The sequence below is a fragment of the Aquarana catesbeiana genome, linkage group LG01 (assembly GCF_042186555.1).
Source record: "Aquarana catesbeiana isolate 2022-GZ linkage group LG01, ASM4218655v1, whole genome shotgun sequence".
In the NCBI taxonomy this organism is placed as follows: domain Eukaryota; kingdom Metazoa; phylum Chordata; class Amphibia; order Anura; family Ranidae; genus Aquarana; species Aquarana catesbeiana.
In genome coordinates, this window is record NC_133324.1 from 507,448,899 (window position 1) to 507,473,721 (window position 24,823).

The 24,823-nt window shown below is 43.3% G+C and overlaps 1 protein-coding gene across 2 annotated transcripts in view; it reads right to left on the reverse strand.

Annotated features, from left to right (window-relative positions):
* The window catches only part of MAP1S (microtubule associated protein 1S), a 149,260-nt gene that overhangs the window by 44,333 nt on the left and 80,104 nt on the right, over positions 1-24,823 (reverse strand). The window contains exons 1-4 of one of the 2 annotated variants that reach the window (XM_073593616.1): positions 8,960-9,167; positions 5,811-5,893; positions 5,430-5,573; positions 2,248-5,329 (exon numbers count right to left, since the gene is read on the reverse strand). In XM_073593616.1, the coding sequence (XP_073449717.1) occupies positions 2,248-5,329; positions 5,430-5,495 (3,148 nt within the window). In that variant the 5' untranslated portion in view covers positions 5,496-5,573; positions 5,811-5,893; positions 8,960-9,167. Of the gene's footprint in view, positions 1-2,247; positions 5,330-5,429; positions 5,574-5,810; positions 5,894-8,959; positions 9,168-24,823 lie in introns of those variants that run through there. The other variant, XM_073593607.1, reaches the window with a different exon arrangement.

The window sequence follows — 24,823 nt, forward strand, 5'->3', positions numbered from 1 at the left end:
GCATTTACCTTAAAGGAGAAAACCTACTAGAATTCTTACCTTATCCAGCCACAGGGTGCTGTATACACAGACCCAATCTTCACCTCTCACGGTGGGCTCCGTTTAAAAAACCCATCAGAGACTGGGGCCCCCCTACAAATAGGGGGATCCTGCAGTTCTGGCCCTGTAAAGCACCCAGCCAGAAATTAGGAGGTTTAAAGCCATTTTCTGATCTGCGGGGTCCAGCTCTTTAAAAAGAGAAGCGTTACCGGTAAAACCTCATTTCTTCGGACACGAGGCCCGGGTACCATCCAACTCAGCCATGAAAAGACACTTTGAATGGATCCGGTTCACCTGGCTTGCCCCAGTATATGATATCAGGATATTCCCTTTGGAGCTTCAGCACAGGACATCTTTACACGTCCAACACCTAAGACACTGGCGTAAAAACTGAGGTATCCCTGGAAGGGGAGGAATTATATAGGGGGTTGAACTTCCTGATTAGGGTGTGACCAGTGTCCAATACCTAAAAGGTACCTACATAACCCATCAGTTATTACTGTGGCTCTGTGTCCCGTGATGTTCGAGAAAGAAAGCTCATCTAAAGAATTTTCGTTCGTATTTCACACCATTAGTGGGCTGCAGCAACAGACGATTTTCGTGCAGCAATCAAATTTGAGTAATCGGACATGTTGGAAATTTTTTGAAAACTAATGATTTTCTAATCAATGATGGGAGAATCGGGCGAGAAATGTAAATCGAAAAAGAAATGCGCATGTGCAAGAAAAGAAAATTTCTGCAAAGAAAAGAAGATTCTCAGCCACGAAAATGTTCTGTAGCAACAGGAGGTGAAACTGAAGGCTTGGTTGGCCGAAGTTCGAAATCAATGGTGGCACCATCGGATCACAAAATGCACATATTTTCTGATTTTCAAAAGAAAATTCTTTTGAAATTCGACCATGTATGGCCAGCCTTAAGCAGTCTTCTTAGGATTAAGGTGAAAAACAGTGAAGTGTAGTGCTACAGTCTTTACTGTGCAAACCGATAAATATAAACTAGGTGTCGTTGTATGGAATGAAGAGACACCCCTTTATATTTATCAGTTTGCACGGTTAAGACTGTAGCACTACACTTCATCTTTTTTCACCTTAATCCTAAGAAGACTGCCTTAGAGACTTGTTACCGCTGTCACATTTATCATTGCCTTTTCATCTCAAGTACATTTATTATTTGGTGACACATTGGTTACGCTTCAGTTTAACGGCGCAACATCCAACATCCCTTATGCACACACACTTATTGGTCACGGATCCACCTATTAGTGTTTGCAGCAGTTGTGCTATACATTGTTTTTTCCACTTCCAGTCATAGTGCAGGAGTATTCTACTAGTGTTGCAATATCCAATATATGTGGCACAATTGTTTTTGTACACAGCCGCACCAGATATGGCTTAAGACTGGAAGGGTTTTTTTTTTCATTTTTAAACTTAAAAGTGGTATTAAACCCAAAAGTATACATTTTATTATGTTGCAGCTGAAAAAAAAAAAAATCTTAGATTTGATGGCTGTATTTGTTTTCTTCTATTTTAGGCTCTTATTTTTACATGTGATCTAGCCAGTAAATCTGTTCTTTTAAAAAACATTTTCTCCTGCAGATGTAGCAGTTACAGAGAGATAAGACAAACTTGCCTTTATAAGCTGTTACAGCAACAGTTTTTATTTTGGGATGAACTGTGAGCTGGACTTTGGCTTCAATTTGCTTGGGTGTATCTAAATCTGCTACTACATCATCATCTATAACTCCCCTACCCCCAGACAATGCTGTTGCTGTCTGAAGGTGCCCCTGTGCTCCTTCATCCAGTGTGGGGTCATTCTTATACAGGTGGTGTGCAACAGACAGATCGCCAGGTGACTACAGAGGGGGAAAAAGCCTAAAAAGGAGAAAAATAATGCAGCCATCAGCTCTAATGATTGGCAAGCTGCAAATTATTACATTTTTGGTTTTAGGTTTAATAGCGCTTTAACTATTGCCATCACAAAGAAACCCGACACTTTCACTATGCTACCGGGGGGGGGCTGGTTCCTTAAGTGGTTAACTTATCAGTTTGTATTGTTCCCTTTCAACAACTATTGTTTGCAGTTCTCTGGACTACAGAACATCTCCCAGTCTTATGCAGATGGGGAGGGAGGTGTTCTGTAGTCTGAACCCTTCTTGTCCTAGTTTGGCAAAACTGCTCCTCCACAGACAGGACCATACAAATGACTTACCTGTTGTCAAACGACTTCCTGCAGGGGTGGCTTTCATTGAATTTCCTATACTGCGCCTGGTTGTAGATGGTTTAGAGTCTGCTCCAGCACGTGTCATATCTGTTTTTCCTGTGGCAACCTTGCCCGATTTATCTCCAACACCTTTAGCTTTGCTAGATAGTTTACTAGTGTTACTTCGAACATTGGAAGGCGATGACTGGTTTAGAGTTTTTTTGCCTCCATGATCTGTTGGCATGGCTTCAGGGTCAACCATGCAAGTACCTGGTTGAGGCGGCAGGGGGTGAGGATCCTTTACGGTAGGTGGAACAGGATCCAAAAGTCTTGGAGTGTTATCACCTTCTGAATCTGATGCACCATCAACAGCTATGGAAGGGCATTCTTCTGGTCCAGAATCAGATATTGTGGGCAAAGATTCACTTACTGAAGTAGGGGGGGTCTCTGGTCCATTTGGAATTTTTTCCCCAGAAAAGCCTGGGGGCTTGGGCAACTCTTGGGAAGGATCACTGTCACTATCATGTGGGCTTATTACAGCATCCGACTTATGATGCTCAAATTCACATGGGGATACCAAACATAGGTCCACATCATGAGGAGAGGCTGACCTTTCAGACTGGCCTTCAAGCTCACTAGAATGTGAAGGACGAACAGGCAGACTCAGACCTACTCTGTTTGGCGTATGGGTGTCTGGTGACACATCTCTAGGAGACTCACTGACAGGTGGAAGGGTCTGCTCAAAGGAAGAAATGGAAAGAGATTCATCCACTTCTGTAGAATGTGGTGACCCCACCTCTGCAGGCAATGAAGGAGTAGTTATAGTTGGAGAGACATCAGGTAGATCTTCCCGGAAAGGACTCAAGGAGAGGCAACTGGTCTGCCTTCCCTGTGAAGAATTTGAGTTTTCTTGGGAAGATTTGGGAGGGGCTCGCCAGGAAGAAGATGTAACATTTCTTCCATCTCCTGATGGTAGCGACTGACTGAAAATTTGCAGCGATACTGCTGGTGAATGATGCTCTGAACTGACTGGGGATGCCATCTCCAAAGTCCTTTCTTCAGAGCTTCCGTAAGGGTCATCCAGCCAATCCTGGCCATGGTGTACGCTTTTGCCTCTCTCCTGGACCTCCAAGTTTGTGGGAGTCAGGTCAAAATTCACACTAACATCGCTTCTGGGCGTTTTAGCCAATGGAGATGCAGGAGCTAAACCTTTGGGGGTACTTGTTTCCAGGTATCGAAATCCATTTGGACTCTCCAACTCAGCTGTACACAGTCCATTTTCTGCATGTACACCATGCCCATTAATAGGTCCAACAACGTCAATAGAGGCGCATGCAGCAGGCTCAATACCGTTACCCGTTGCTTGATGGTCTGTAATTTGGTCACCAGCAACACTGATGCATGCAGAACCAGTGGCCTTTTCAACTGACTGGCAGACAGCTTCCTTCACTGGCTCCTTACTTGGGGGCTTACCCTTGACCAACATTCGGTTACCTGCCATCAAATCCTTTTTTACACTTCCCATTTCTTTCTTCAAAGTGCCTATTTTGGGATTTGGTCTCCTGGAATCAGGCGTTGTGGTAGCTTTTTTCATGTCTTTTACAGCAACTTTTGTGCCCTCACCCTTCTCTTTGGCATCCCTTCTTGGAGTTTCTGTTTTGGCTTCTCCAACAGGTCGTAGCTCCTTTTTAACTTCTCTTTTCTTTTCTGTATGGTCCTCATCCTTTTTGCCAAATTGCTTCTTTTCATCTTTTGGCATCTCTTTTTTCATTATGGGTTTTTCTTTTGTGGTCTTTAGTCTTGAATCGGGTTTCTGTTTCTCAGACACATTTTCAATTTTAGTTTTGACTTCCTTAATTTTTTCCCCTTCTGTTCCAGCCTCTACAGCAACTTTGTTTTTGTCTTTCCCATCTGGTCTTAGTTCATTTCTAGGAGTCTTCAGTGACTTATCTTTTACTGTTCTAAGTTTTAGTTCAGCACTTAGTCTTCCTGATCCAGATGCAAGACTCTCTTTGCTTCCAGTTCGAGAAGGTTTTGCAACACCCTTACCTGTAAAAATGCTTCCCCTAATCTCCAAGTCCTTTTGTGTTATGACAGGATCTTTCAGATAATCTAGATGTTTCAACTTCTCCAGACCTTCAAGAATTTTGTTTTGAGGTGTACAACCAGGAAATAATACCCTTACAATTCGTTCAGAGGGTGCAGAAGGATGCCAGACAAGCAGAGCACAGACTGAGGTTAGAGACGTCAGTGGTATCTCTGACCCCTTGTGTTTCAAAATTCCAGGCCACTGTTTTGTGAAAGTTTCCAGGTCTTTACTACCCTTCACAGGGTTTAAAACATACATTTCTAACCTACCAACACCCATCTTTTGAAAAAGAATAGTAGGTTCAACAGTTGCATTATTGCTTCGGTACAAAGGTTCTGGCAGAATACCAAGCTTTTCCAAACATCGCAGCGTAAGCATAACCTCTTCCTTAACTGTTACTGTACTGGGCTCTTCTTCATAAGTTGTTTTCTCTGGAGAGTTTAGAAAGACTACACCTAGCTCTGGAGAGATCAGATTTCTTAGCCAATCATCACTTTGCTGTGCTCCTTGAGAGCCATCCTCTTCTCCTTCTGCTATTTTCCTCTGCAGTAAGCTATTGATGCCTGGTAGATTGTCAATCCCCAAATGGGTGAGAAGAATAGAGTCTACCCTATCTAAATGGCGTATCAATTTCCAAAACGGAGACCTAGTATCGGAGCCTCCATTAACCAGCATGTTAAATCCATTGACGGCAAAAAAAGCAGAGTCTCCCCTACCTCCAGGGAAAACATAGCAGCATGGTTTAAATAACTTCAAAAAGCCCACAGTTGTGGGAGATTCCAGCAATTCAAACGGAGAAGAGGGCTCAAGGGATTCAGACAGGTATTCTGCCAATTCTTGTAGACCCTCTGTCTCCGGAAACTTTTTGTCCTTGTTAAACCGTAATTCAATAAAATCTTGGAGGCTACATTTCTCCAACTGTGAAAGATCCCAGTTTTCAGGACAGGAAACAGTCAAGATGACATGAGACGTGGGATCAGATGAGCTTAGAGTTTCTCCAATCTGAAAGGAATTAAAAGAAGACATAATGTTATATAATCCCTTAAAAAATGTTAATTAAATGGTTAGGAGGAGAAGAAGAAGAATAGTATGAACAGCCTACCTCTTTATCTGTAAATATCTGAATAAAGTCTTCTATGGAGAAAGCTCCTCCACCTTGTAGAAGCATTTCACCAGTTTTTTCAAGAAAAGGGCCAGTAAATATCAAAAGCTTGTGCTGGGAGGGATGGCAAATCAACTTCCGAATCTGAAAACACAAAAGCTTTGTGGTTACCAGATGCATCTTCAACAGCTATGGACTTTTAAGCAGCTGCTGAAGTTTTTGGGTTAAGAAATCTGGATTTTAAGATTTTAAAAGGCAAAAACAAAATAGTTCAAATTTACTTTATAATTAATAGCACTAGGGGAGTACAATTAAGCTAAGAATGAATACATATTTACTCAATAACACCTGTATAAGCCAATTCAAAAAACATCAGCTTACCTCGCTGCATACCGAAGACTTGGAAGGGTTTATCAGGACTAAGGTCTCCAAGTTATCCCCTGCATGATGGAGGCTTCTTTGTCCTATAAACAAAAACAAGCAGGGCAGAATGAAAAACAAAGAAAAAAAAAAAGCACAAACAGGTTAGGACAAGAATAAGGCCTCTTTCACAATGGTGGATGGATCAGGTCTGCCTGTCAGTTTTTGAGGTGGACCCTCCATTATCCTCTATGGAATGGTGGATGTAAATGGACATTTGACAGTTACACTCGCCAACATCCAATCAGATTGGCTAAAAACAGACGGATGGGGATCAGTTTAATTTATATCCAACTGCCCATAGAGGAGAGGGCTGTGTCTGCATAAGCAGAGTGGACACGGACCAACCATCTGCCTGGTCAGTGGGGAACAGCGGAGGGATTCCCTGCTGAGCTGGTGGAGCCCACGCCGAGTGAAAATGGCCTAACCCTGTAAAAAGGAGGAGGAAAAAAAAAAAAAAATTACCAGTCAGGAGGCGCCCAATTTTCACTTTGGCTATGTTGAATAGCATGGCCCCTGACACTGTGGTTCCTTTCTGCTGGCCACAATGACCCTGCTGTGTCCTGTATCAAAATATGAGTCAGTGGGTAAAACCACAGCACTCATGTGTGGCATCAGGCACATCCCCAAGTGTCAGACAGCAATACAGAGAGACTGGCAAGTGTGAGAAAGTACATGTTAAAATATCTTATTTTAAACATGCAAAGTCAGCAGCTAGAGAAATCACATTGTGACAGGGCTGTTACGGGTGGCTTGTCCTTTTGAACTTGCCATTTGTCCTGCTTTTATGCTGGTGCATTGGCTTTAAAAAAAAAAATTCTGACTTCACTGACTCCATTTGCAGCAAACTTGTATCACATTCGTAACTAATGTACCAAGCAAGCCAACAAGCATTTTAGAAGCAGTATGTAAGGAAGTAAGGAAGAACGAGAAGGACAGAGTATAAAAAGGGCATCTTAGGGAGGCAGAGTGTCTCAGAAGTAAAAGATGGGCAGAGGTTCACCAATTTGAGCAGCTGCGTCTAAAAATTGTTCAACAATTTCAGAATAGGGATGCTCAACGTAAAATTGCAAAGACTCTAAATATACAGTGATCCAGAAACACTGCTGACTTCTCTAGGTCAAAGCGCATTTAAAATGGTCTGTTACAAAGTTGAAAACTGTTCTATGGTCAGATAAGTAAAAAATGACATTTTTTGCAACCATGGGCGCTGTATCCTACAGACTAAAAAGGAGGGGGACCTTCTCAGTTCACAAGCCTGCATCTCCGATGATATGGGGTGCATTCGTACATTTAAAGTAATTTGATCCCCTACAGATTTTGCAAGTTTGCCCACTTACAAAGAAACAAAGGGTCTATAATTTTTATCAAAGGTGCGTTTTAACTGGTTCCCGACCACCGCACGCAGATATACGTCAGCAGAATGGCACGGGTGGGCAGGTGTGCATACCCCAACCCCCCCCCTCGCGGTTGGATTCATTAGAGGACTGATTAGTCCCTAGGGCCAGACCAATGATTTATGGTCTGGACCCGGTGATCGCTCCTAACGAATGGAAACATTACCCTGTCTGTGTAAGTGTAAACACAGACAGAAGTAAGTGATGTCATCTCTCCTCATGGAGTCTTTGATTCCAGTGAGAGGAGAGAACATCTAAACGCGAGTTGCACCAACACTGCACTAACCAGTACACACAGGTACAATTGTGCGCCCCCCCCCCCAGTTAACCCCTTCACTCCCTGTCACCAATTGGAGTTTTCAGATTTTCACTGATCAGTGCATTGGTGTAATTTGTGACTGAAATAAGCGTTAGGTCTAGGTCCCCCCCCCCCCCCCCGCAAATAAAAGTTTTAACCCCCAATTGCCCCCTAGTTAACCCTTTCACCCCCAGTCACCAGTGATCACCATATTAGTGTTACGGGTGACGCTGGTTAGTTTGTTTTTTTATAGCATCAGGGCACCCGCCGTATATTATCCAATAAAGGTTTAACCCCCTGATTGCTAGGCGGGTGATATCAGTTATGTTTTAGCGTTAGTCAGGGTCTGCGTCGCCCCAGGCAGTGCCAGTACTGTCAACACCCACGCACGATACACCTCTTAGTAGTATAGTGTCTGAAAGGATCGATATCTGATCAGATCTATACTAGCGTCCCCAGTAGTTTAGGGTTCCCAAAAACGCAGTGTTAGCAGGATCAGCCCAGATACCTGCTAGCACCTGCATTTAGCCCCTCCGCCTAGCCCACCCAAGTAAGTATCAAGCGATCATTGTCACTTACAAAAACACAACACACATAACTGCAGCGTTCGCAGAGTCAGGCCTGATCCCTGCGAACTCTACCAAAAAACTGTTAGCATTTGACAGTCAGGAGCTCTTTTTCCTGTGCGTCTCACTAGTGTACCAGTGAATTTAGAGACCAAAATGTCAAATCAAAGGTACACTAGTGAAGAGGCCTACGCGTTTCTGAGCACGACAGATAGTGAAGAGGAAAGTCACTCATCTGTCAGATTCAGGCTCAAAATATGATCCTGTAGACAGCAACGGCACCCTGACAGATAGCTCTGATGACTAGTTGTGGCCCCTGCCAAGGTCAGGCATACCCGACCCCGTTCTTCTGCTGTCGTTGAGGTGCAAGAACCGCAGGGCTCTCGTATGGAGCAGAGAGCCAGTACTAGGGCCGCTCATCCTTCTGAACTGGCAAGCACCAGTGGCCTTGTACACCTTGGTCGTAGTCAAACCAGAACTGCAGTAACACGTGGGGATGTAGCGCGTTCCATAAATGCAGTTCAAGCTGGTGAGGTGGCTAGCACAAACCGTATCTTCCCAGCAAGCAAGCCAGATATGGGGTCAAGATGTACAAGCTCTGTGACAGGGCCACAGGCTATACATATAGTTTTATGGTTTATGAGGGAAGAGATAGTCACGTAGAGCTGGAGAACTGCCCAGATTACGTAGGGAGCGCTGGTAAGATTGTGTGGGACTTGGTGTCACCCTTATTTGGAAAGGGGTACCACTTGTACGTGGACAATCACACGAGCATGCCACTTTTTAGTCACTTGTTTGATCACGGAATTGGCGCATGTGGCACCGTGTGATCTAATCACCGGGGCTTACCCTAGCGGCTTGTAGATTCCAGTCTTCGGCTGGGGGAAAGAGCCTGCTTGAAGTGTAATAATTTGCTCGCTGTTAAGTGGAGGGATAAATCGGAATGTTTTCATTCTGTCATCCCTTCATGCAGACATGACGGTCCAAATTCCTATGGCGACTGGTGTTGTGGAGAAACCCATCTGTGTCCACGAATATAACCTTAATATGGGAGGGGTGGACCTCAACGAGTTGTTGGCGCCGTACCCAATTGCCCGCAAGGCCAGATGCTGGTACAAAAAAAAAAAAAAAAAAAAAGTGTGTATACGTATTTCAAATGGCTCTGCTGAATGCTTATGTGCTATACAAAGCTTCAGGACGAACTGGACCCTTCCTTAAATTCCAGGAAGAGATCAAAGCCCTTCTGTTTCCAGACGGTGCTTTGGCCCAACTTCCAAATGCAAATGCAGTAAGCCAGCTGCATGAGAGGCATTTTCCGTATGTCCTCCCTGGTACCCCTACCCAACGAGCCCCCCAAAGAAAATGTTGTGTCTGTAGAAAGCACGGATATAGGCGTGACGCCCACTATTCTTGTCCCTTCTGGTCTTTGCATTGGTGAATGTTTTGAATGCTAACACACACACACACACACACACACACACAAACGTGGAGTATTAGCATAGGTTAAGTTAAAAAAATATAAAATTAAGACCAAAAATAGTCTCTCCCTCTCTCCAATGTTTTATCACGTTTGCTTTTCAGGTATGTAATTCTATTATACTTTACTGAGTTTTATTAACCTTTTTTTGTTTTCAGGTACGCCATTCAGCTGCAGCACTGATTTATTTATCTTGACAGCGTTTGCTCCCACAATACATAAATCAGCGACTTCAGCACCGTAGGTGATGTATGCCCATCATTAGAAGTGGGTGTATTAAGGGCGGTATTTTAAAGGTGGGTATACCCACCGATCTTTTTAGTTCGGCCCACAGGCTGCATGAAAAAAAACCCAACACTATTATAAATGTATGCCCAACAAGGACCAGCAACATACTGATATGTTGCTGAACTTTGAGTGGTTATAACAAAATGATGCCTGCAGGTTTAGTTATCTTGGTATTTTCAGACAGCTTTCATGTAAAAGCAATCCTAGTGGCCAATTAGCCTCCAGACTGCTTTTATAAGCAGTGGGAGGGAACCCCCCCCATGGTTTTCTCGGCCTCTCCTGTCCCAACAGGGAACCCGAGAATGCAGCCGGTGGTTCCACCAGCTGACCATAGAGCTGATCAGAGACCAGAACAGCTCCAAAACATCTCTATGACCTAAGAAACCGGACGCTACGAGCATTTCATGACTTAACCTTCAAGTGGTTAGAAGAGTAGGTGATGTGTGATCTAAGCTTCTAAATGTGCATAAAATGCCAGAACAGTTCAAACCCCCCCCCCCCCAAAATGACCACTTTTGCAAAGTAGACACCAAGCTATTTGCTGATAGGCATGTTGAGTCCATGGAATATTTTGCCACACGTTTCGGGAATGGCCCCCCCCCTTTTTTTTCCTTTTTGCAAGCAGATCTACAGCCGGGATCCCCCATCTTTGGCATATTGCCAGGAAGATCTCGGGGTGAAGGGACCATGCTCCCAGGAACAACTGCTAGCGACTCAAATAGTCCACCTGTCAATTTTCTATTCCTGGGGTGAAGACTGCCGATAGGCTAGGTACATTGTTTTCTGCCCAAGTTAAGATATGATTCCCTTCTCTGGGCCGCACGACTTCTTGTGTCCCCTTGGTGATTTATACAAGCCACGGCTGTGGCATTGTCGGATTGGATCCTAACAGGACAATTCGTAACCTGAACGTCCAGGCCCTCAGGGCCAGGCGCGCTGCCCGAATCTCTAGAATGTTGATGGGCAAGGCCATTTCTGATTTGGACCATTTCCCTTGGACAGTAGCCTCTTCCAGGACTGCTACTAAACCCTAAAGGCTGGTATCTGTTACCACCTTCCAGGTAACTGGAAGGATCTTCCCTTTTGCAGATTCTTGGTTATCAACCACCAACTGAGGCTCTGGCGCACCTTTGGAGACACACACATTTGGAAATTTAAAGCTTGGACCTTCTTGTTCCAAGCTAATAGGATATGGTTTTGCAGCAGCCTTCAATAAAACTGAGCATAAGGAACGGCCTCGAATTAAGCCACCATCTTTCCCAACAACCTCATGCAAAGCCGAATAGGATTCTTTTTTGCTTTGACCACCTGAATTAGTTCCTTTATGGCACTGATCTTTGCTTGGGGCAAGAATACCTTTTTCTGGGCTGTATCTATGATTAGACCCAAGTTTTCTAATCTCCTTGACGGTTTTAAGGAAGATTTCCCTAGGTTAAGATTCCAACCTAGGTATTCCAGGTAGTTGACTGTGGTGACCATACTTTGGTCTAAGCGGGCTACCAACTGGTCTATCAAGAGCAGATCGTCTAGGCAAGCTATAATCATAACAATGTTTAGTGCAGCGCAAAAATTTAAGGTAAAAAGTCCATTTCACAAAATGAGGACTCAGATGTCCAAAAAGGAGAAAGGCAAGTTCCCTCGCGACGGAAAAAGGAGATTTATTCTCAAACACTGTTTGGGATCAGTGTTGATTGACTTTTCTTGTTTTTATCCGTCGGATAGGTAATTTTTTCCCTACTAGCTGGTGTCTCCGCTGGATAATGTTACCGTTTTAGGTGTTATTTCCGGTTCCGTTACATACCTTGCAGACACCATTTTATCCATTGACATTTTTCTACTGATATTTTATTGCTTGCGCTTGTCAGTGCTAATTTTTTATGCTCTTCACCTACCTGAATAAACAAACGGAGTACACTTAGAGCGTGTCCTTTATCCTTTACATATTTGGAACTGCCATTTTTCCACACTATACTGCCGTTTTGGAAGCCAATATCGCTGCATCCCGCTGTTGGATCGGTGTCTCATGGTGTCGGATTGGGGACCCCTAAAGTTGCATTTGAGTGTACTCACATCCCCGAGTGGATATATGCGCTTATGGCCTCCTATAATTTAGAGGTCCACCTGATCCGATAAGTGCATCTGTTTGTCTGTGGTGGAGGATATTGTCACCGATATACTACTGGAGAATATATCTCCTTTGCCTTTCTCCTTTTGGGACATCTGAGTCCTCATTTTGCGAAATGGACTTTTTACCTTAAATTATTGCGCTGCACTAAACATTGTTCTATTGATCCTGTATAGGCTTTGTGATTACCTATAGTGTCCAGCTTGCATTTATTCATTTTCATTTATCCGTTTGCTCCCCTTTTTTTATACAAACCTATAATCATTATACCTTGGGCCCTTAATCTGGCTAGAGGAGGGGCCAGGACCTTTGTAAACACTCGAGGTGCAGTAGCTAGACCGAAAGGCAGAGCTACAAACTGAAAATGAAGATTTTCTACCTTGAAACATAGATATCCCTGGTGAGCGGGGAAAATAGGTACATGGAGGTTATGCATCCTTGATGTCGATTGACGCCAAAAGTTCTCCTCCTTGTAGGATGGGAGACCACTGATCGGATTGACTCCATGCGAAAAGGAGCGGATATTCAGGAACCGGTTTGGATCTTTGAGATCTAGAATGGGTCTGACATCTCCATTTGGTTTTGGCACCGTGAAAAGGTTTGAATAAAACCCCAATCCCTGCTCTTGCATGGGGACCACCGAGATCACTTTTTGAGACAAAAGACGGTTTAATGCCTAAAAGAGAGAGACTTCTTTTTCCCCAGATCCTTGGGAACATTTGATCTGAGAAAACGAGGACTCTCGGAACTCTAGCTTGTACCCTAGAGCTATTGAAGTCACCCATTTGTCTCAACACTCTTCCTGCCAGACCCTTGAGAACTGCAGAAGTCTTCCCCCCACTCGACCGAGCGGGGGCGCCCCCTCATAAGGAGGCTTTAGTATTTTGTTTTGTAGGTTTCCTCCCCCAGGACTTCTTCTGTCCCTGGGGTTGACCCTGAGGTTTACCTCTTGAACTTGACGGCAGAGGCCGTCGTGACTGCCTGGAGACTTCCCTCTAATTCCCCCCCCCCCTTTTTTTCCCTACTCCCCCTCCCATCCCGGTTCCCTTCCAGGTGTGTGTGTGTGCACATGATTGGATCCCACCAGTTATTTATCATTTTTATTTATTTTGAACCTTTGTATCCCATTTCAGCCAATACCACGTTTTTTGCCTCCCGTGTCCGCACGGGGTGGGACACCCGCTTGTGGTGTCTCAATAGCCATCTCTTGCGCCCTCATGGGGCTCTCATTGGTGAGTTACACTACTGTCTACTACACTCCATCAACCCAACTCTATTTGATAGTTCTAATGTAATAATAATTCCTTCCCTCTTCTATGTAACTATGAGACTGTATCTACTCATTTTATTTTAGATGCTTTTGGTAATACTTCCTGAAGAAGCGACAATCGTCGCGAAACTAGTCGAGGATCTGCTCTTACCTGCATCATCCTGCTCCCACCTACCTGATGGGTTTCAGAAAATACAACTGTTAAATGTGTTACCTTTTATAATTTTGTCATAATTTTGACACATACTCTATACTGCCTATTTTTAACAAATTTTCTTAATAAAATGTAAAATTTTTAAACATATCTTTATGTGTCCACTTACTGGGTACCGAGATAGTCCATCTCCAATATTGGTGTTACTGGGCAACAATGGAGTAGCCCTAGCTAACCCACACTTTCTCTCATACTGCCTGGAGGCTGATGCCCCTGGCACTGGAGAAGGAGCTCATTTAAAATGAAATAAGTTTACTCCTTTTCCTAACTGACAAAAGGATACTTTTTCCACTAGAAATTTTTTGGATGTATTTATCCAAATCATCCCCAAACAGCTGTTCACCGCGTAAAGGAAAACTAGCTAGGAGCTTTTAGCAAGGCTCTTCGGCTGACCAATTTTTCAACCATGGTATTCTACGTATATGTACCAGCCCAAGCGCGAGGCCTGAAAAATAGAATCTCTCATAGCGTCCATTACAAAACAAAAGGCACCTGGTAGCTCGGCTAAATCCTGGGCCTGCTGATCAGGGATAACCTTGAGCACCTGTTTAAACTGGTCTTTCAAGGACTGACATACACCAATTGGTACCACCGTAGGTTGAGTCACTGAACCTGCCAGAGAAAATGCATTTAACATGAATTCCAATTTTCTATCCGATGGATCCCTAAGCATTTGAGCACTGTCTACCGGACAAGTCAAACTTTTATTCACAGAGGATATAGCAGCGTCAGTTGTTGGTATCTCCCACTTTAGTGAATTTTTCCTCCATAGGATAAATTGTTGAAAACTTTTTGGGAGGAAAAAAAAAAAATGCTCATCTGGGTGATCCCACTCAGAATTCATAAGCTGTTCCAGCAATGAATGGACAGGAAAGGCATGTACGGCTTGAGAAGGCTTTAGCGAACCCAAACAAGAAGTGGGCTTATCAACCGACTCAGTTAAGGGTAGCATAAAAGTGGAGCGGACCAACTCAGTAAGAGATTGCACCATCAATCTTTCAGATTGTGAAGCTGAAGGAGGTCCTTCTGCATTTGACCCCTCAGAAGAGGAGTCATCAGCCTCTTCACGGTCCCCTGAAGGAAATTAGTCTTCTCCCGCCCCCAGTTCCTGTTTGAGGGTCCCGGGTAGCGGAAGGGGACCCGTCGCGTTTTGTCCCACTCTGGGAAGATGCGATTAAAGCCGCTAACCTTTCTTCCAATCCTATCATAGCTGAGGAAAAAACCTCTTCGGTAATATAGACAGGGGTTGCAGTGTTGGAAGCAGTTGCAACATTTCACGGCCCCGATGGCTCACTCTGACCAACCACCTCAGATCTCTCAGGGGAGGATGCCATTGTAGAGCTTGAGGGAGACACTTTTGAGCCCTTTTTTGGTGTGTTTCTACCTCCCCTTCTGACCATAGCCGGATGTACAAATGCAGAGGTACTACCAGAAAAAATTGCACCCACTGCTTGAGCAAACAGTCCAGCAACTGCCGCTGCTATCAATGCTCAGCCTGATGCTTCAGTAAATGTGCCAAGGGAATGCCTGTGTTACCACTTACATACATGCCTCCCTTCTGCTCCTGTCCTTTAGTCAGCGAAATGGAGCCTGTTAAATGCACTCCCACGCTGGACATTGCCGCACGCTAACGCTGCGCCAAGCCACGCCCCCTCATCTTTCCACGGCGCCCTCTTTTCAAAAACGCATTTTCCCCTGCAAGCGTGGGCCTCCGATCTTACCGGATCGGCGTGTGCGCGCGTGTGTGTGTGGAGCAGAGCTGGTGACAAACGGCCGTGCAGAGGCGGTGGAGAACAGAGCGGCATACGCCAATCGTTCTGGCTTCAAGGTATGTGCTCTATACAGCCCCCAGTGGTGACTTTAGGCATGACAACATTTACTTTTAAAAGGAGACAATCCATAAAAAAATTTAAAATTCCTTAGGAATCTCCACTTACCTTATCCCGCCGCAGAGATTCTGTGGTAAAACCAACAGACCCAATATTCACCCCTCATGGTGGGCTCCGTTAAAAAACCTACAGGGACCGGGGCCCCTTTTTATCGGGGGTTCCACTCCCCTGGACCCGTAAAAGCACCCCGGGGTCCAGCTCTCTAAAAAAAGAGAAGCGTTACGGGCTAAACCTAGTTTCTTCCGCTATGAGGACTGGGTACCATTCAAGTCGGCCTGAAAAGACACTTTGAATGGATCCGCTTGCATAGCTTGCCCCAGCAAAGGAATATTCCAGTGGAGCTCAGCGTAGCATATCTTTACTCCAACACCTAAGACACTGGCGAAAAAAGTGAGGTACTTCCAGTAGTAGGAGGGATTATATAGGGAGTGGACTTCCTGTCTTAGGGTGTGCCAGTGTCCATCACCTAAAGGTGGCCTATAACCCACATAGTAACTACTATGGCTCTGTGTCCCGTGATGTACGATAAAGAAATGGTTATTTCACTACCTATCACAGTTTCGGAGGCCCTGAAATGTCAAGATAGCACAAAACCCCCACAAATGACCCCATTTTGGAAAGTAGACACCCCAAGGTATTTGCTAAGAGGCATGGTGAGTATTTTGCATCATTTATTTTTGAAAATGAAGAAAAGAAAAGAATTTTCTCCATACTCAGGAAAAGCAGCAGAATGTATTTTGGGGTGCAATTCCACATATAACCATAGCATGTGTGAGCAATATATAAAATTGACAGTTTTGTGTAATTTTTTTTTTTTTGTCATTTTTCAATCACTTGTGACAAAAAAAAAAAAAAAATTTCCTTGGGGTGTCTACTTTCCAAAATGGGGTCATTGGGGGGGGGGGGGGGGGGGGGGGGCTGTGGTTACTGCCCTGCCATTTTAGCACCTCAAGAAATTAGATGGGTAGTCAAACAAAGCTGCGTAAATTCCAGAAAATGTACCCTAGTTTGTAGACACTTTTGTGCAAACCAATAAATATACGCTTATTGATTTTTTTTACCAAAGACATGTGCTCAATACATTTTGGCCTAAATGTATGACTAAAATTGAGCGCAATTTATTTTTATATCAAAAAGTTTTCTAGGCAACTCGAAGTTTTAGCATCCTCCATATATTTTCTATAGGATTAAGGCCTGGAAACTGGCTATGCCACTCCATGACCCTAATGTGCTTCTTCTTGAGCTACTTTGTTGCCTTGCTGGTATGTTTTGGGTCATTGTCATGCTGGAAGACCCATCCAAAACTCATCTTCAGTGACCCGGCAGGGAAAAAAGGTTCTCATCCAAGATTTTACATACATGGCCCCGTCCACTGACCCCTCAAAACAGCAAAGCCGGCCTGAACCTTTAGCAGAGAAGCAGCCCCAAAGCATAATGTTTCCACCTCAATGCTTGACTGTAGGGGTGGTGTTCTTAAGGTCACAGTCAGCATTTTTCTTCCTCCAAAACATGGAGAGTTGCGTTAATGCCACAGAGCTAAATTTTGTTCTCATCTGACCACAGCACTTTCTCCCAATCCTTCTCTGAATTTCAATGTTAATTGGCAAACTTCAGACAGGCCTGTACATGTGCCTTCCTGAGGCGTGGGGGCCTTGCAGGTGCTGCAGGATTTCAATGCTTGACGGTGTATGGCGTTACCAATGGTTTGTTTGGTGACTGTGGTCCCAACTGCCTTGAGATCATTTATAAGCAGCACCTCCCGTGTAGTTCTGGGCTGATCCCTTCACTTCTCATGATCCTTTCCCCATGAGGTGAAATCTGCATTGAGCGCCAGACCGAGGTCGATTGATTGTTATTTTATATTTCTTCCATTTATAAATAAGTGCGCCAACAGTTGTCCCCTAATCATCAAGATTCTTGCCGATGGTCTTGTTGCCCATTCCAGCCTTATGCAGGTCTACAATCTTGTCACAGACGTCCTTTGACAGCCCTTTATTCTTGCCCATGATGGTGAGGTTTGAATGGAAGAAAGATTCTGTGGACAGGTGTCTTATACATATAACAAGTTGTTGTTATGAGCACCTTCTTAAAGGAATAGCCCAGCCCACAGCGGTTGTCGGCTGTGTTCTCTGCAGAGCCTCAGCAGCTGGAGACCGGACAAGAGCAACTTCAAAAAAGACAAGTAAACCGATTTCTTCTTTACAGGGCTAGATAGGTTAGTTTTGGATGTTTGTAGATTCAGGGATTTTAGGGTTAGGCTGGACCTCTACTTTAAATTGGCAGGAGTAATCTGTGTACCTGTGTTGGTTGGTAGGGGACCAAATACTTATTTTACTTACTGAACTGCAACAAAATTTTATAACATTTGCATTGTGTTTTTTTCTGGATTTTTGGGTCGATATTCTGTCTTCTTCATTTAAAATACACCTATGATAACAATTATAAACCCTTCATTTCTTTGAAAGTGGGAAAAAAAAAAAAAAAAAAAAAACAAAACACCACCTTACAACATCTGCAGGGGATTAAATAAATTATTTTCCCTACTGTGGAATGGGCAGCTTACACTAGAGGTCGGCCGATATATCGGCCGATATTTGGCGTTTTTTTACTTAATCGGCATCAGCCGATTGTGCTGATAAAAAAAAGGCCGATTATAAAACCTCAGTGTAACTTGCAAATGACTTCTGTAACAGAAGTCAATGCAATTTGCCTGAAGTTTTCTTCTCTCCTCCTCTGGCTCTGGGCAGCCTGCCAAATCTGATAAGAAGAAACATTGTATCTCTTCAGGTTCTTTTATCAATGGACTGAACTTTGTGTGTAGGAGTTCTCAGTTTAACCATTTAAAGACTAAATCTTTTCTGACACTTGTTGCTTACAGGTAAAAATCCTGTATTTTCGGCTAGAAAATCACTTAGAACCCAAACAATAATATATATATATATATATATATATATATATATATATATATATATATATATATATATATATATATATATATATATATATATATATGTATTTTTATTAGCAGAGACCCTAGGGAATAAAATAGCGGTTGTTGCAATATTTTATGTCACACGGTATTTGCATAGCGGTCTTTTCAAACGCAATTTAAAAAAAAAAAAAAAAAACCAACACTAATGAATTAAAAAAAAAAAAAAAACTAAGCAGTAAAGTTTGCCCATTTTTTTCCATCTAAAAGTTTTGATTACCTGTTTTTGTGTATTTAATATTTAAAGTGGGGTTCCACCCAAAAAACAAAAATACCTGTAAAAATTCTAAAAAACAAAAAAACATTTGGATATTTTTTTTTTTTTTCACTTACCTCTAAATGCCTGTTGCTAGGTGGTCCCTTGTAGTCTGCCTGTTCCTTTGCCTGGGCTGGTGACATCACTTCCCCCCAGGCACAGGAAGGGCTCCGCTCTGCTCCCTCCCTCCTGTCAATCATCTGGGACCCATTACAGGTCCCAGGTGATTGAGCGGCCAATCACGGCGCGCAGCGCCGCTCGCGCATGCGCAGTGGGTGCCAGGCTGTGAAGCTGTGGGTTGTGAAGGCTGTGGACGAGCAGGGCTTCGATCCCCCGCATCGCTGGACCCAGGGACAGGTAAGTGTCCAATTAAAAGTCAGCAGCTGCAGTATTTGTAGCTGCTGACTTTTAATTTTATTTTTTTTTGACGGCCCCCCTGGGTGGAACTCCTCTTTAAGATATAGTTTTTTTTTTGTTATCTAAATTACACATACAAGTGAACTGATTGGAGGTTTGTTTTGTTTAATAAATGTAAGACATTTTCTGTATCCCTTATTACTTAAGGCTGCTCTCACACTGGAGCGGACATGCGTTGACGGTAAAACGCTGCTAGTTTTAGCGCGCTTTACCATCATTTTAGTGGCGCTATTCGGCTGCTAGCGGGGCGCTCATAACCCAGTTAGCGGCCGAGGAAGGGGTTAAATGTGCCCCTGAAGCACCGCTGCCAAAACGCTTTGCAGGCGCTTCGACAGCGGTGCGCATTCATTTCAATGGGCAGGAGTGGTGGAGCAGCGGTATACACCGCTCCAAAGATGTCGCTTGCAGGACTTTTTTTTTAACATCCTGCCAGCGCATCGCCTCAGTGTGAAAGCCCGAGTGACTGCAGGGGTGCCGTTTATAGCCCAAAAGCGCCTGAAAAACGCCCAGTGTGTAAGGGGTCTAACTGTTAGCTTTTATGAGATGAAGGGAAAAAAAAAAAAAAAAAAAAAAAAAAAAAAGAATCGGCCAAAGATATCGGCCGTCGCAATTTCTAAATATCGGCATCGGCCAGAGAAAAACCCATATCAGTCGACCTCTAGCTTACACACCTGGAAAGGCACCATCAATGCTGAAAGATATATCCAGGTTTTAGAGCAAAATACTGTATGCTCATAACCAGACAATGGCCATTTCAGGTAAGGCCTTGCATATTTCTGCAGGACAATGTTAAACCACATACTGCATCTATGACAACAGCATGGCTTCATAGATATCAGCATGATAGTAAATAATAGCATGACATCACAGTAGAAGAGTCTGGGTGCTTAATCGGCCTGCCCGCAGTCCAGACATTTGAACTGAAAATATTTGGCACATCTTGAAAAACGGAATATATATCAGACGACCCAGGCCTGTTGAGCAGGTAGAATCCTATGTCAAGTGAGAAAGGGGCAAAAATGGGGTAACATTCCTCTTCCAAAAACCACTCTGTCACCAGTGCAGTACGTTATCATACAACTGATGTGGCGGTGATCAGGGATACGGACTAGTTGGACTTTTTTTATTTATTTATTTATTTTTTTAACAAAGTACATTTTTTTAATTCAATTTTTTAAACTAACATTTTTTCCCTTTACACACTTTTATTGCTGTTACAACGGTTAACACTGTAGCAGGAATGTTTTGAACTGTCATGAATGGGTTTCATTCATAACAGCTGTAATTACTAGTGATCTGTGATTAGCTACAGCCAATTACATGGTACAGGTTGCAGTGATTGGCTTAGGTACTATGTGTTAGCTGTGGTCCAATCACAGCTGTTATGAATGAAGCCCATTCATACAGTTGGGTTTACATTGGGGTGATGTGACTCAAAGTAACGTGTATCGGGAGCCACACTCCGATGTGTCCATGTGCGAGAGGCACGCTAGTGCCCCTGTGCCAGGTGATGTACAGGTACATTGCCTCGCCTGCAATAAAACTGTTGGCAGGTGCAAATTTGTTAAAAATTGTACATTTTATAGGTTTTCCAATTTGTGAATAAAATGGGGTTATGACATTTGCAAATCACTGCAGTGCGTTTTTATGTTGATTTTACACAACATCCCAACTTCTTTGCAATTAGGGTTGTATTAGCGAACACTATATGTATGCAGTAGTGGCCCACCGCTGACCGATTCAATGTCATTAATTCTCCTCATGCTGTCATCACACTGTGCAGTTTTCTGGCACCCAAGTAGACTCTTTCACTGGATAGCCAATGAGAAGTATCCATATTACCCAGTGAGCATAGACACTCAAAGCCCGACCCTACAGAAAATAGACTTGGTATCTGGTGTATCTACGGGATTCATGATGGTAGCACTAGGGCTGAAACAACTAATCGATTAATCGGCCAATAACATAATGGGGTAAAAAAAAAAAAAAAAAAAAAAAAAAAAAAACTAAAACTAGCCCTTTATAATACAAAAAGGGCAAATAATCGCTACTGTAGATGTTACTTTCACAGTTCTACAGTAAAAACAAAAAAAAATGAACCCCTTACAGTAGTGATTACCTGCTTTTTTTTGTACTATAAAGGGCTAAATTTTAGTTTTTTTAACCCCATTATGTTACTAAACATCTTAGACCTGGTTCACATCTATGTGTTTTTTGGTGCTTTTTTGCCGAAGCGCACTGCAGTTCATTAACATAGTTTCCCATTGGACACGTTCACATCTATGCTTTTTTCAGCCGCTGCGTATTTTGGAAAGGGTCAGGGACTTTAACGCAAAAACTGTGCTTTTTTTGGTTCAATATACTTCAATGGAGAAGCTGCAGAAAAGCATTTAAATGCGTTTTTGCAGCAATTTGTGTTTTTTAATCTGCCCAACAAATTGGCCAAAAAAATGCAAGCACTGCAGAAAACACATCAAAAGCAAACTGCCTAGGTGTGTACCGAGCCTTATTCTGGCCACACGGATCAATTTTCAGACGAGAATATTCAGACGAAAAATCTTTGTACATTCTCTGAATGAAAGAATGTTTGAAATTTTCACTTGTTTTTAACATTCTGTTTTTAAAATGAATGTAATTTCTGAACGAAAACCACATACACTGTCTGAAAATTACTTTGACCAAGAAGTTTTCTATTTACAAATTTTCCCGTGACTGTGGTTGAAAATGAACATCGACTTGACCTCACTAACGATTAGAAAATCGAACGAAATTTTTTTTTTTTTGAAGGTAGACATTTGATCTGAGTCTGATAATATTTATCAGATTCACCCTTTAATAGTATGTACAGTATATCTCTTCTCTAACAGTTTATACAGTATATCTCCTCTAATAGTATATACAGTATATTTCTTTTGTCTGTTATTCTCAGAGTGGATTAGATATTTTGCTCCCCAACTATATAGTTGGTTATTTATATTTACCGCTGCATATAGATATTTAAGAATAAATTGCCTTTTTTTAAGCTTTACATATTGACTAAATTATACACCACACTTTTTTTTTTTAAAGGTTATTAACCGAATAAATCGAAAAAATAATTCGACCAACTAATAGATTATGAAAATAATCGTTAGTTGCAGCCCTAGGTAGCACTAATTCTACTTTAACATACAAGCTGAATCCAAATCTATCACCCATAAGAAAATTCAGAAGTCAGACGCTGAGGAGATATGGTATGGGGGCTGCTCAATATCTGATTCGAGAACAAAAAAAAAAAAAAAAAAAAAAAAAGTACACCCTACTGAAGTTTAGAGATATATAGATATAGATATAGATATATAGATATTACTTCACCAACTTAGACTATTGTGTTCTGATCCATCACATAGAATTCAGATTAAAAAAACATTGAACTAAAGGCTGTAATGTAACAAAATATAAAAATACAGAATTCTTTTAACTTGCATATGCCCTGGAGCAATGTCATCTCTCTAACAAAGCTAATCCATTCATTTACATTTGTGGCATTTCTCATCAGCAAATGGTCAAGGGAGAAGCAGAGTGTGACAAATTCTTACAATCATCAGCTGTGCAGCAGCTGAAAGCAACAAAAGCGTTGCCAGATGGGTAGATACTAACTTCACCTGTCCTAAAGCACTCAAATCAGCAGTGTCTTCTTGAGGCTAGGTTCACACTGGTACGACAAACGCTCCAACATTGCGAGCTCATGTCGCTTGACATGTGAAAAAAAAAAAAAAAAAAAAAAAAAAAAAAAAAAATCAATGTTTCCCTATGGGACCCGTCTTAACTGGTCTGACACAAGTCAGTTCGACTTTGAAAATGATCCCTGCACTACTTTGATCCTACTTCAGTCCATTGAATATCACTTAAGTCAGATCACCGCCTTGACTGATCCGACTTTGGCATGCGACTTGTGCTCTGATGATCTTGAAGGGGAACTCAATTCCACATATATAGTATATAGCTTTTAGTACAATATTTTTTAGTGCCGCACATTGGGTATAGGTGGTCTTATTGTCACATTTATTTTGGAGGAAAGTGGTGAGTGCTGGCAGCTAATCCCTAGTATTTATATATTGGTTTTTGAGGTTCTAATTTTGGTAGCTCACAAGGTTTATACTTATATACAAAAATAAAAAACAAACAAAACACAGTACAATGGTTTTTAAAGTAATTAAGTAGCTCTGGCGTCTTCCAACTTCTTCCCTTTCTGGCTCTTCTCCACTCTCTCCAGTTCTTCTTCCCTCTGTCTCCTGCCGGGTCTCCTCCCTCTGTTCTTCTTCCGATGTTGACTCGACGCCCTCTCCCGCTGTAATGCTGGGTGCGCGGTGTGCCCCTACTAATATTATCATGGGGCGGGGTCACCGGAGGCCCGCCCCTTATGATGTCACCGCCCCATCATGCCCCAGGCAGTGAAGACATAAGGGGAGGGCCTCCAGTGACCCCCGCCCTATTCCAATATAAGTAGGGACACACCGCGCAGCCAGCATTAGAGCGGGAGAGAGCGCTGAGTCAACATCGGGAGAACAGAGGGGAGGGAGAACAGAGGGGAGGGAGAACAGAGGGGAGGGAGAACAGAGGGGAGGGAGAACAGAGGGGAGGGAGAACAGAGGGGAGGGAGAACAGAGGGGAGGGAGAACAGAGGGGAGGGAGAACAGAGGGGAGGGAGAACAGAGGGGAGGGAGAACAGAGGGGAAGACCCAGCAGAGGCAGAAGACAGCGGACAGAGGGAGAAGAGATCGTAATACGGAGCTGCCTTAATAAAATTACTTTAAAAATGTGTAATGTGTTTTATTTTTTACTTTTTTTTTTTTTGGATGAATGTACACCTCCAATATACCCCATACTCATTCACATAGGGTGGGGGGGATGGGATCTGGGGACCCCCTTGTTAAAGGGGGCTTCCAGATTCCGATAAGCCCCCTGCCCGCAGACCGACAATCAAACAGCCAGGATTGTCGGGAAGAGGACCTTGTCCTCATCAACATGGGGGCAAGGGGCTTTGGGGTGGGGTGGGGTGGGGTGGGGGGCGGGCCGCATGCCCCCCAAGTTGAGGGCATGCAGCCCGGTACTGTTCAGGAGGGGGGGTCCACTCGCCCCCCACACCCCTTTCTTGACCTGCCAGTCTGTGTGCTGGGATAAGGGTCTGGTATGGATTCTGCCCCCCCCCACCGTTTTTTCAGCGTTGGGGTTCCCCTGAAAATCCATACCAGACCAAAAAGTGCCTGGTATGCTCCACGAGGGGGTACCCATGCCGTTTTTTTTTTACATGTGTGTGGAGTTCCCCCTAAAGATTCATACCAGACAGTGCCTAGTATTGTCGGGGATCAAAGTGGGATCCCTGTTCATTTTCACTGCATTTGTGAAGAAGGCTTCAGGGAGCCCAAGAAAGCGCCAAGACCATCTGCTACAGTTGATTCAGCTGCGAGATCAGGGCACCACCAGTGCAGAGCTTGCTCAAGAATGGCAGCAGGCAGGTATGCCTGGTGTCAAGAAGGCCAGCAAAGAAACCTCTTCTCTCATAGCTATGAGCTATGAGTAAGCACTTTGTGTAAGTGTGAAACACATCAGCTGTTGTGCTGTACCACTCCAGTGGTGTCTTATGTACCCTATGATCCGGTTTCACAAATAACAGAAGAATTTAATCAATTTATTCCGGTGTGCGGCTGTCCAGATCTTTTCATCCATCCACATCTATACTAGCAATTGCCAGCACCTGGGGCTCTCTCCCTTCACCTGGGAGGACGAGGAATTTTAGCTTGGATTG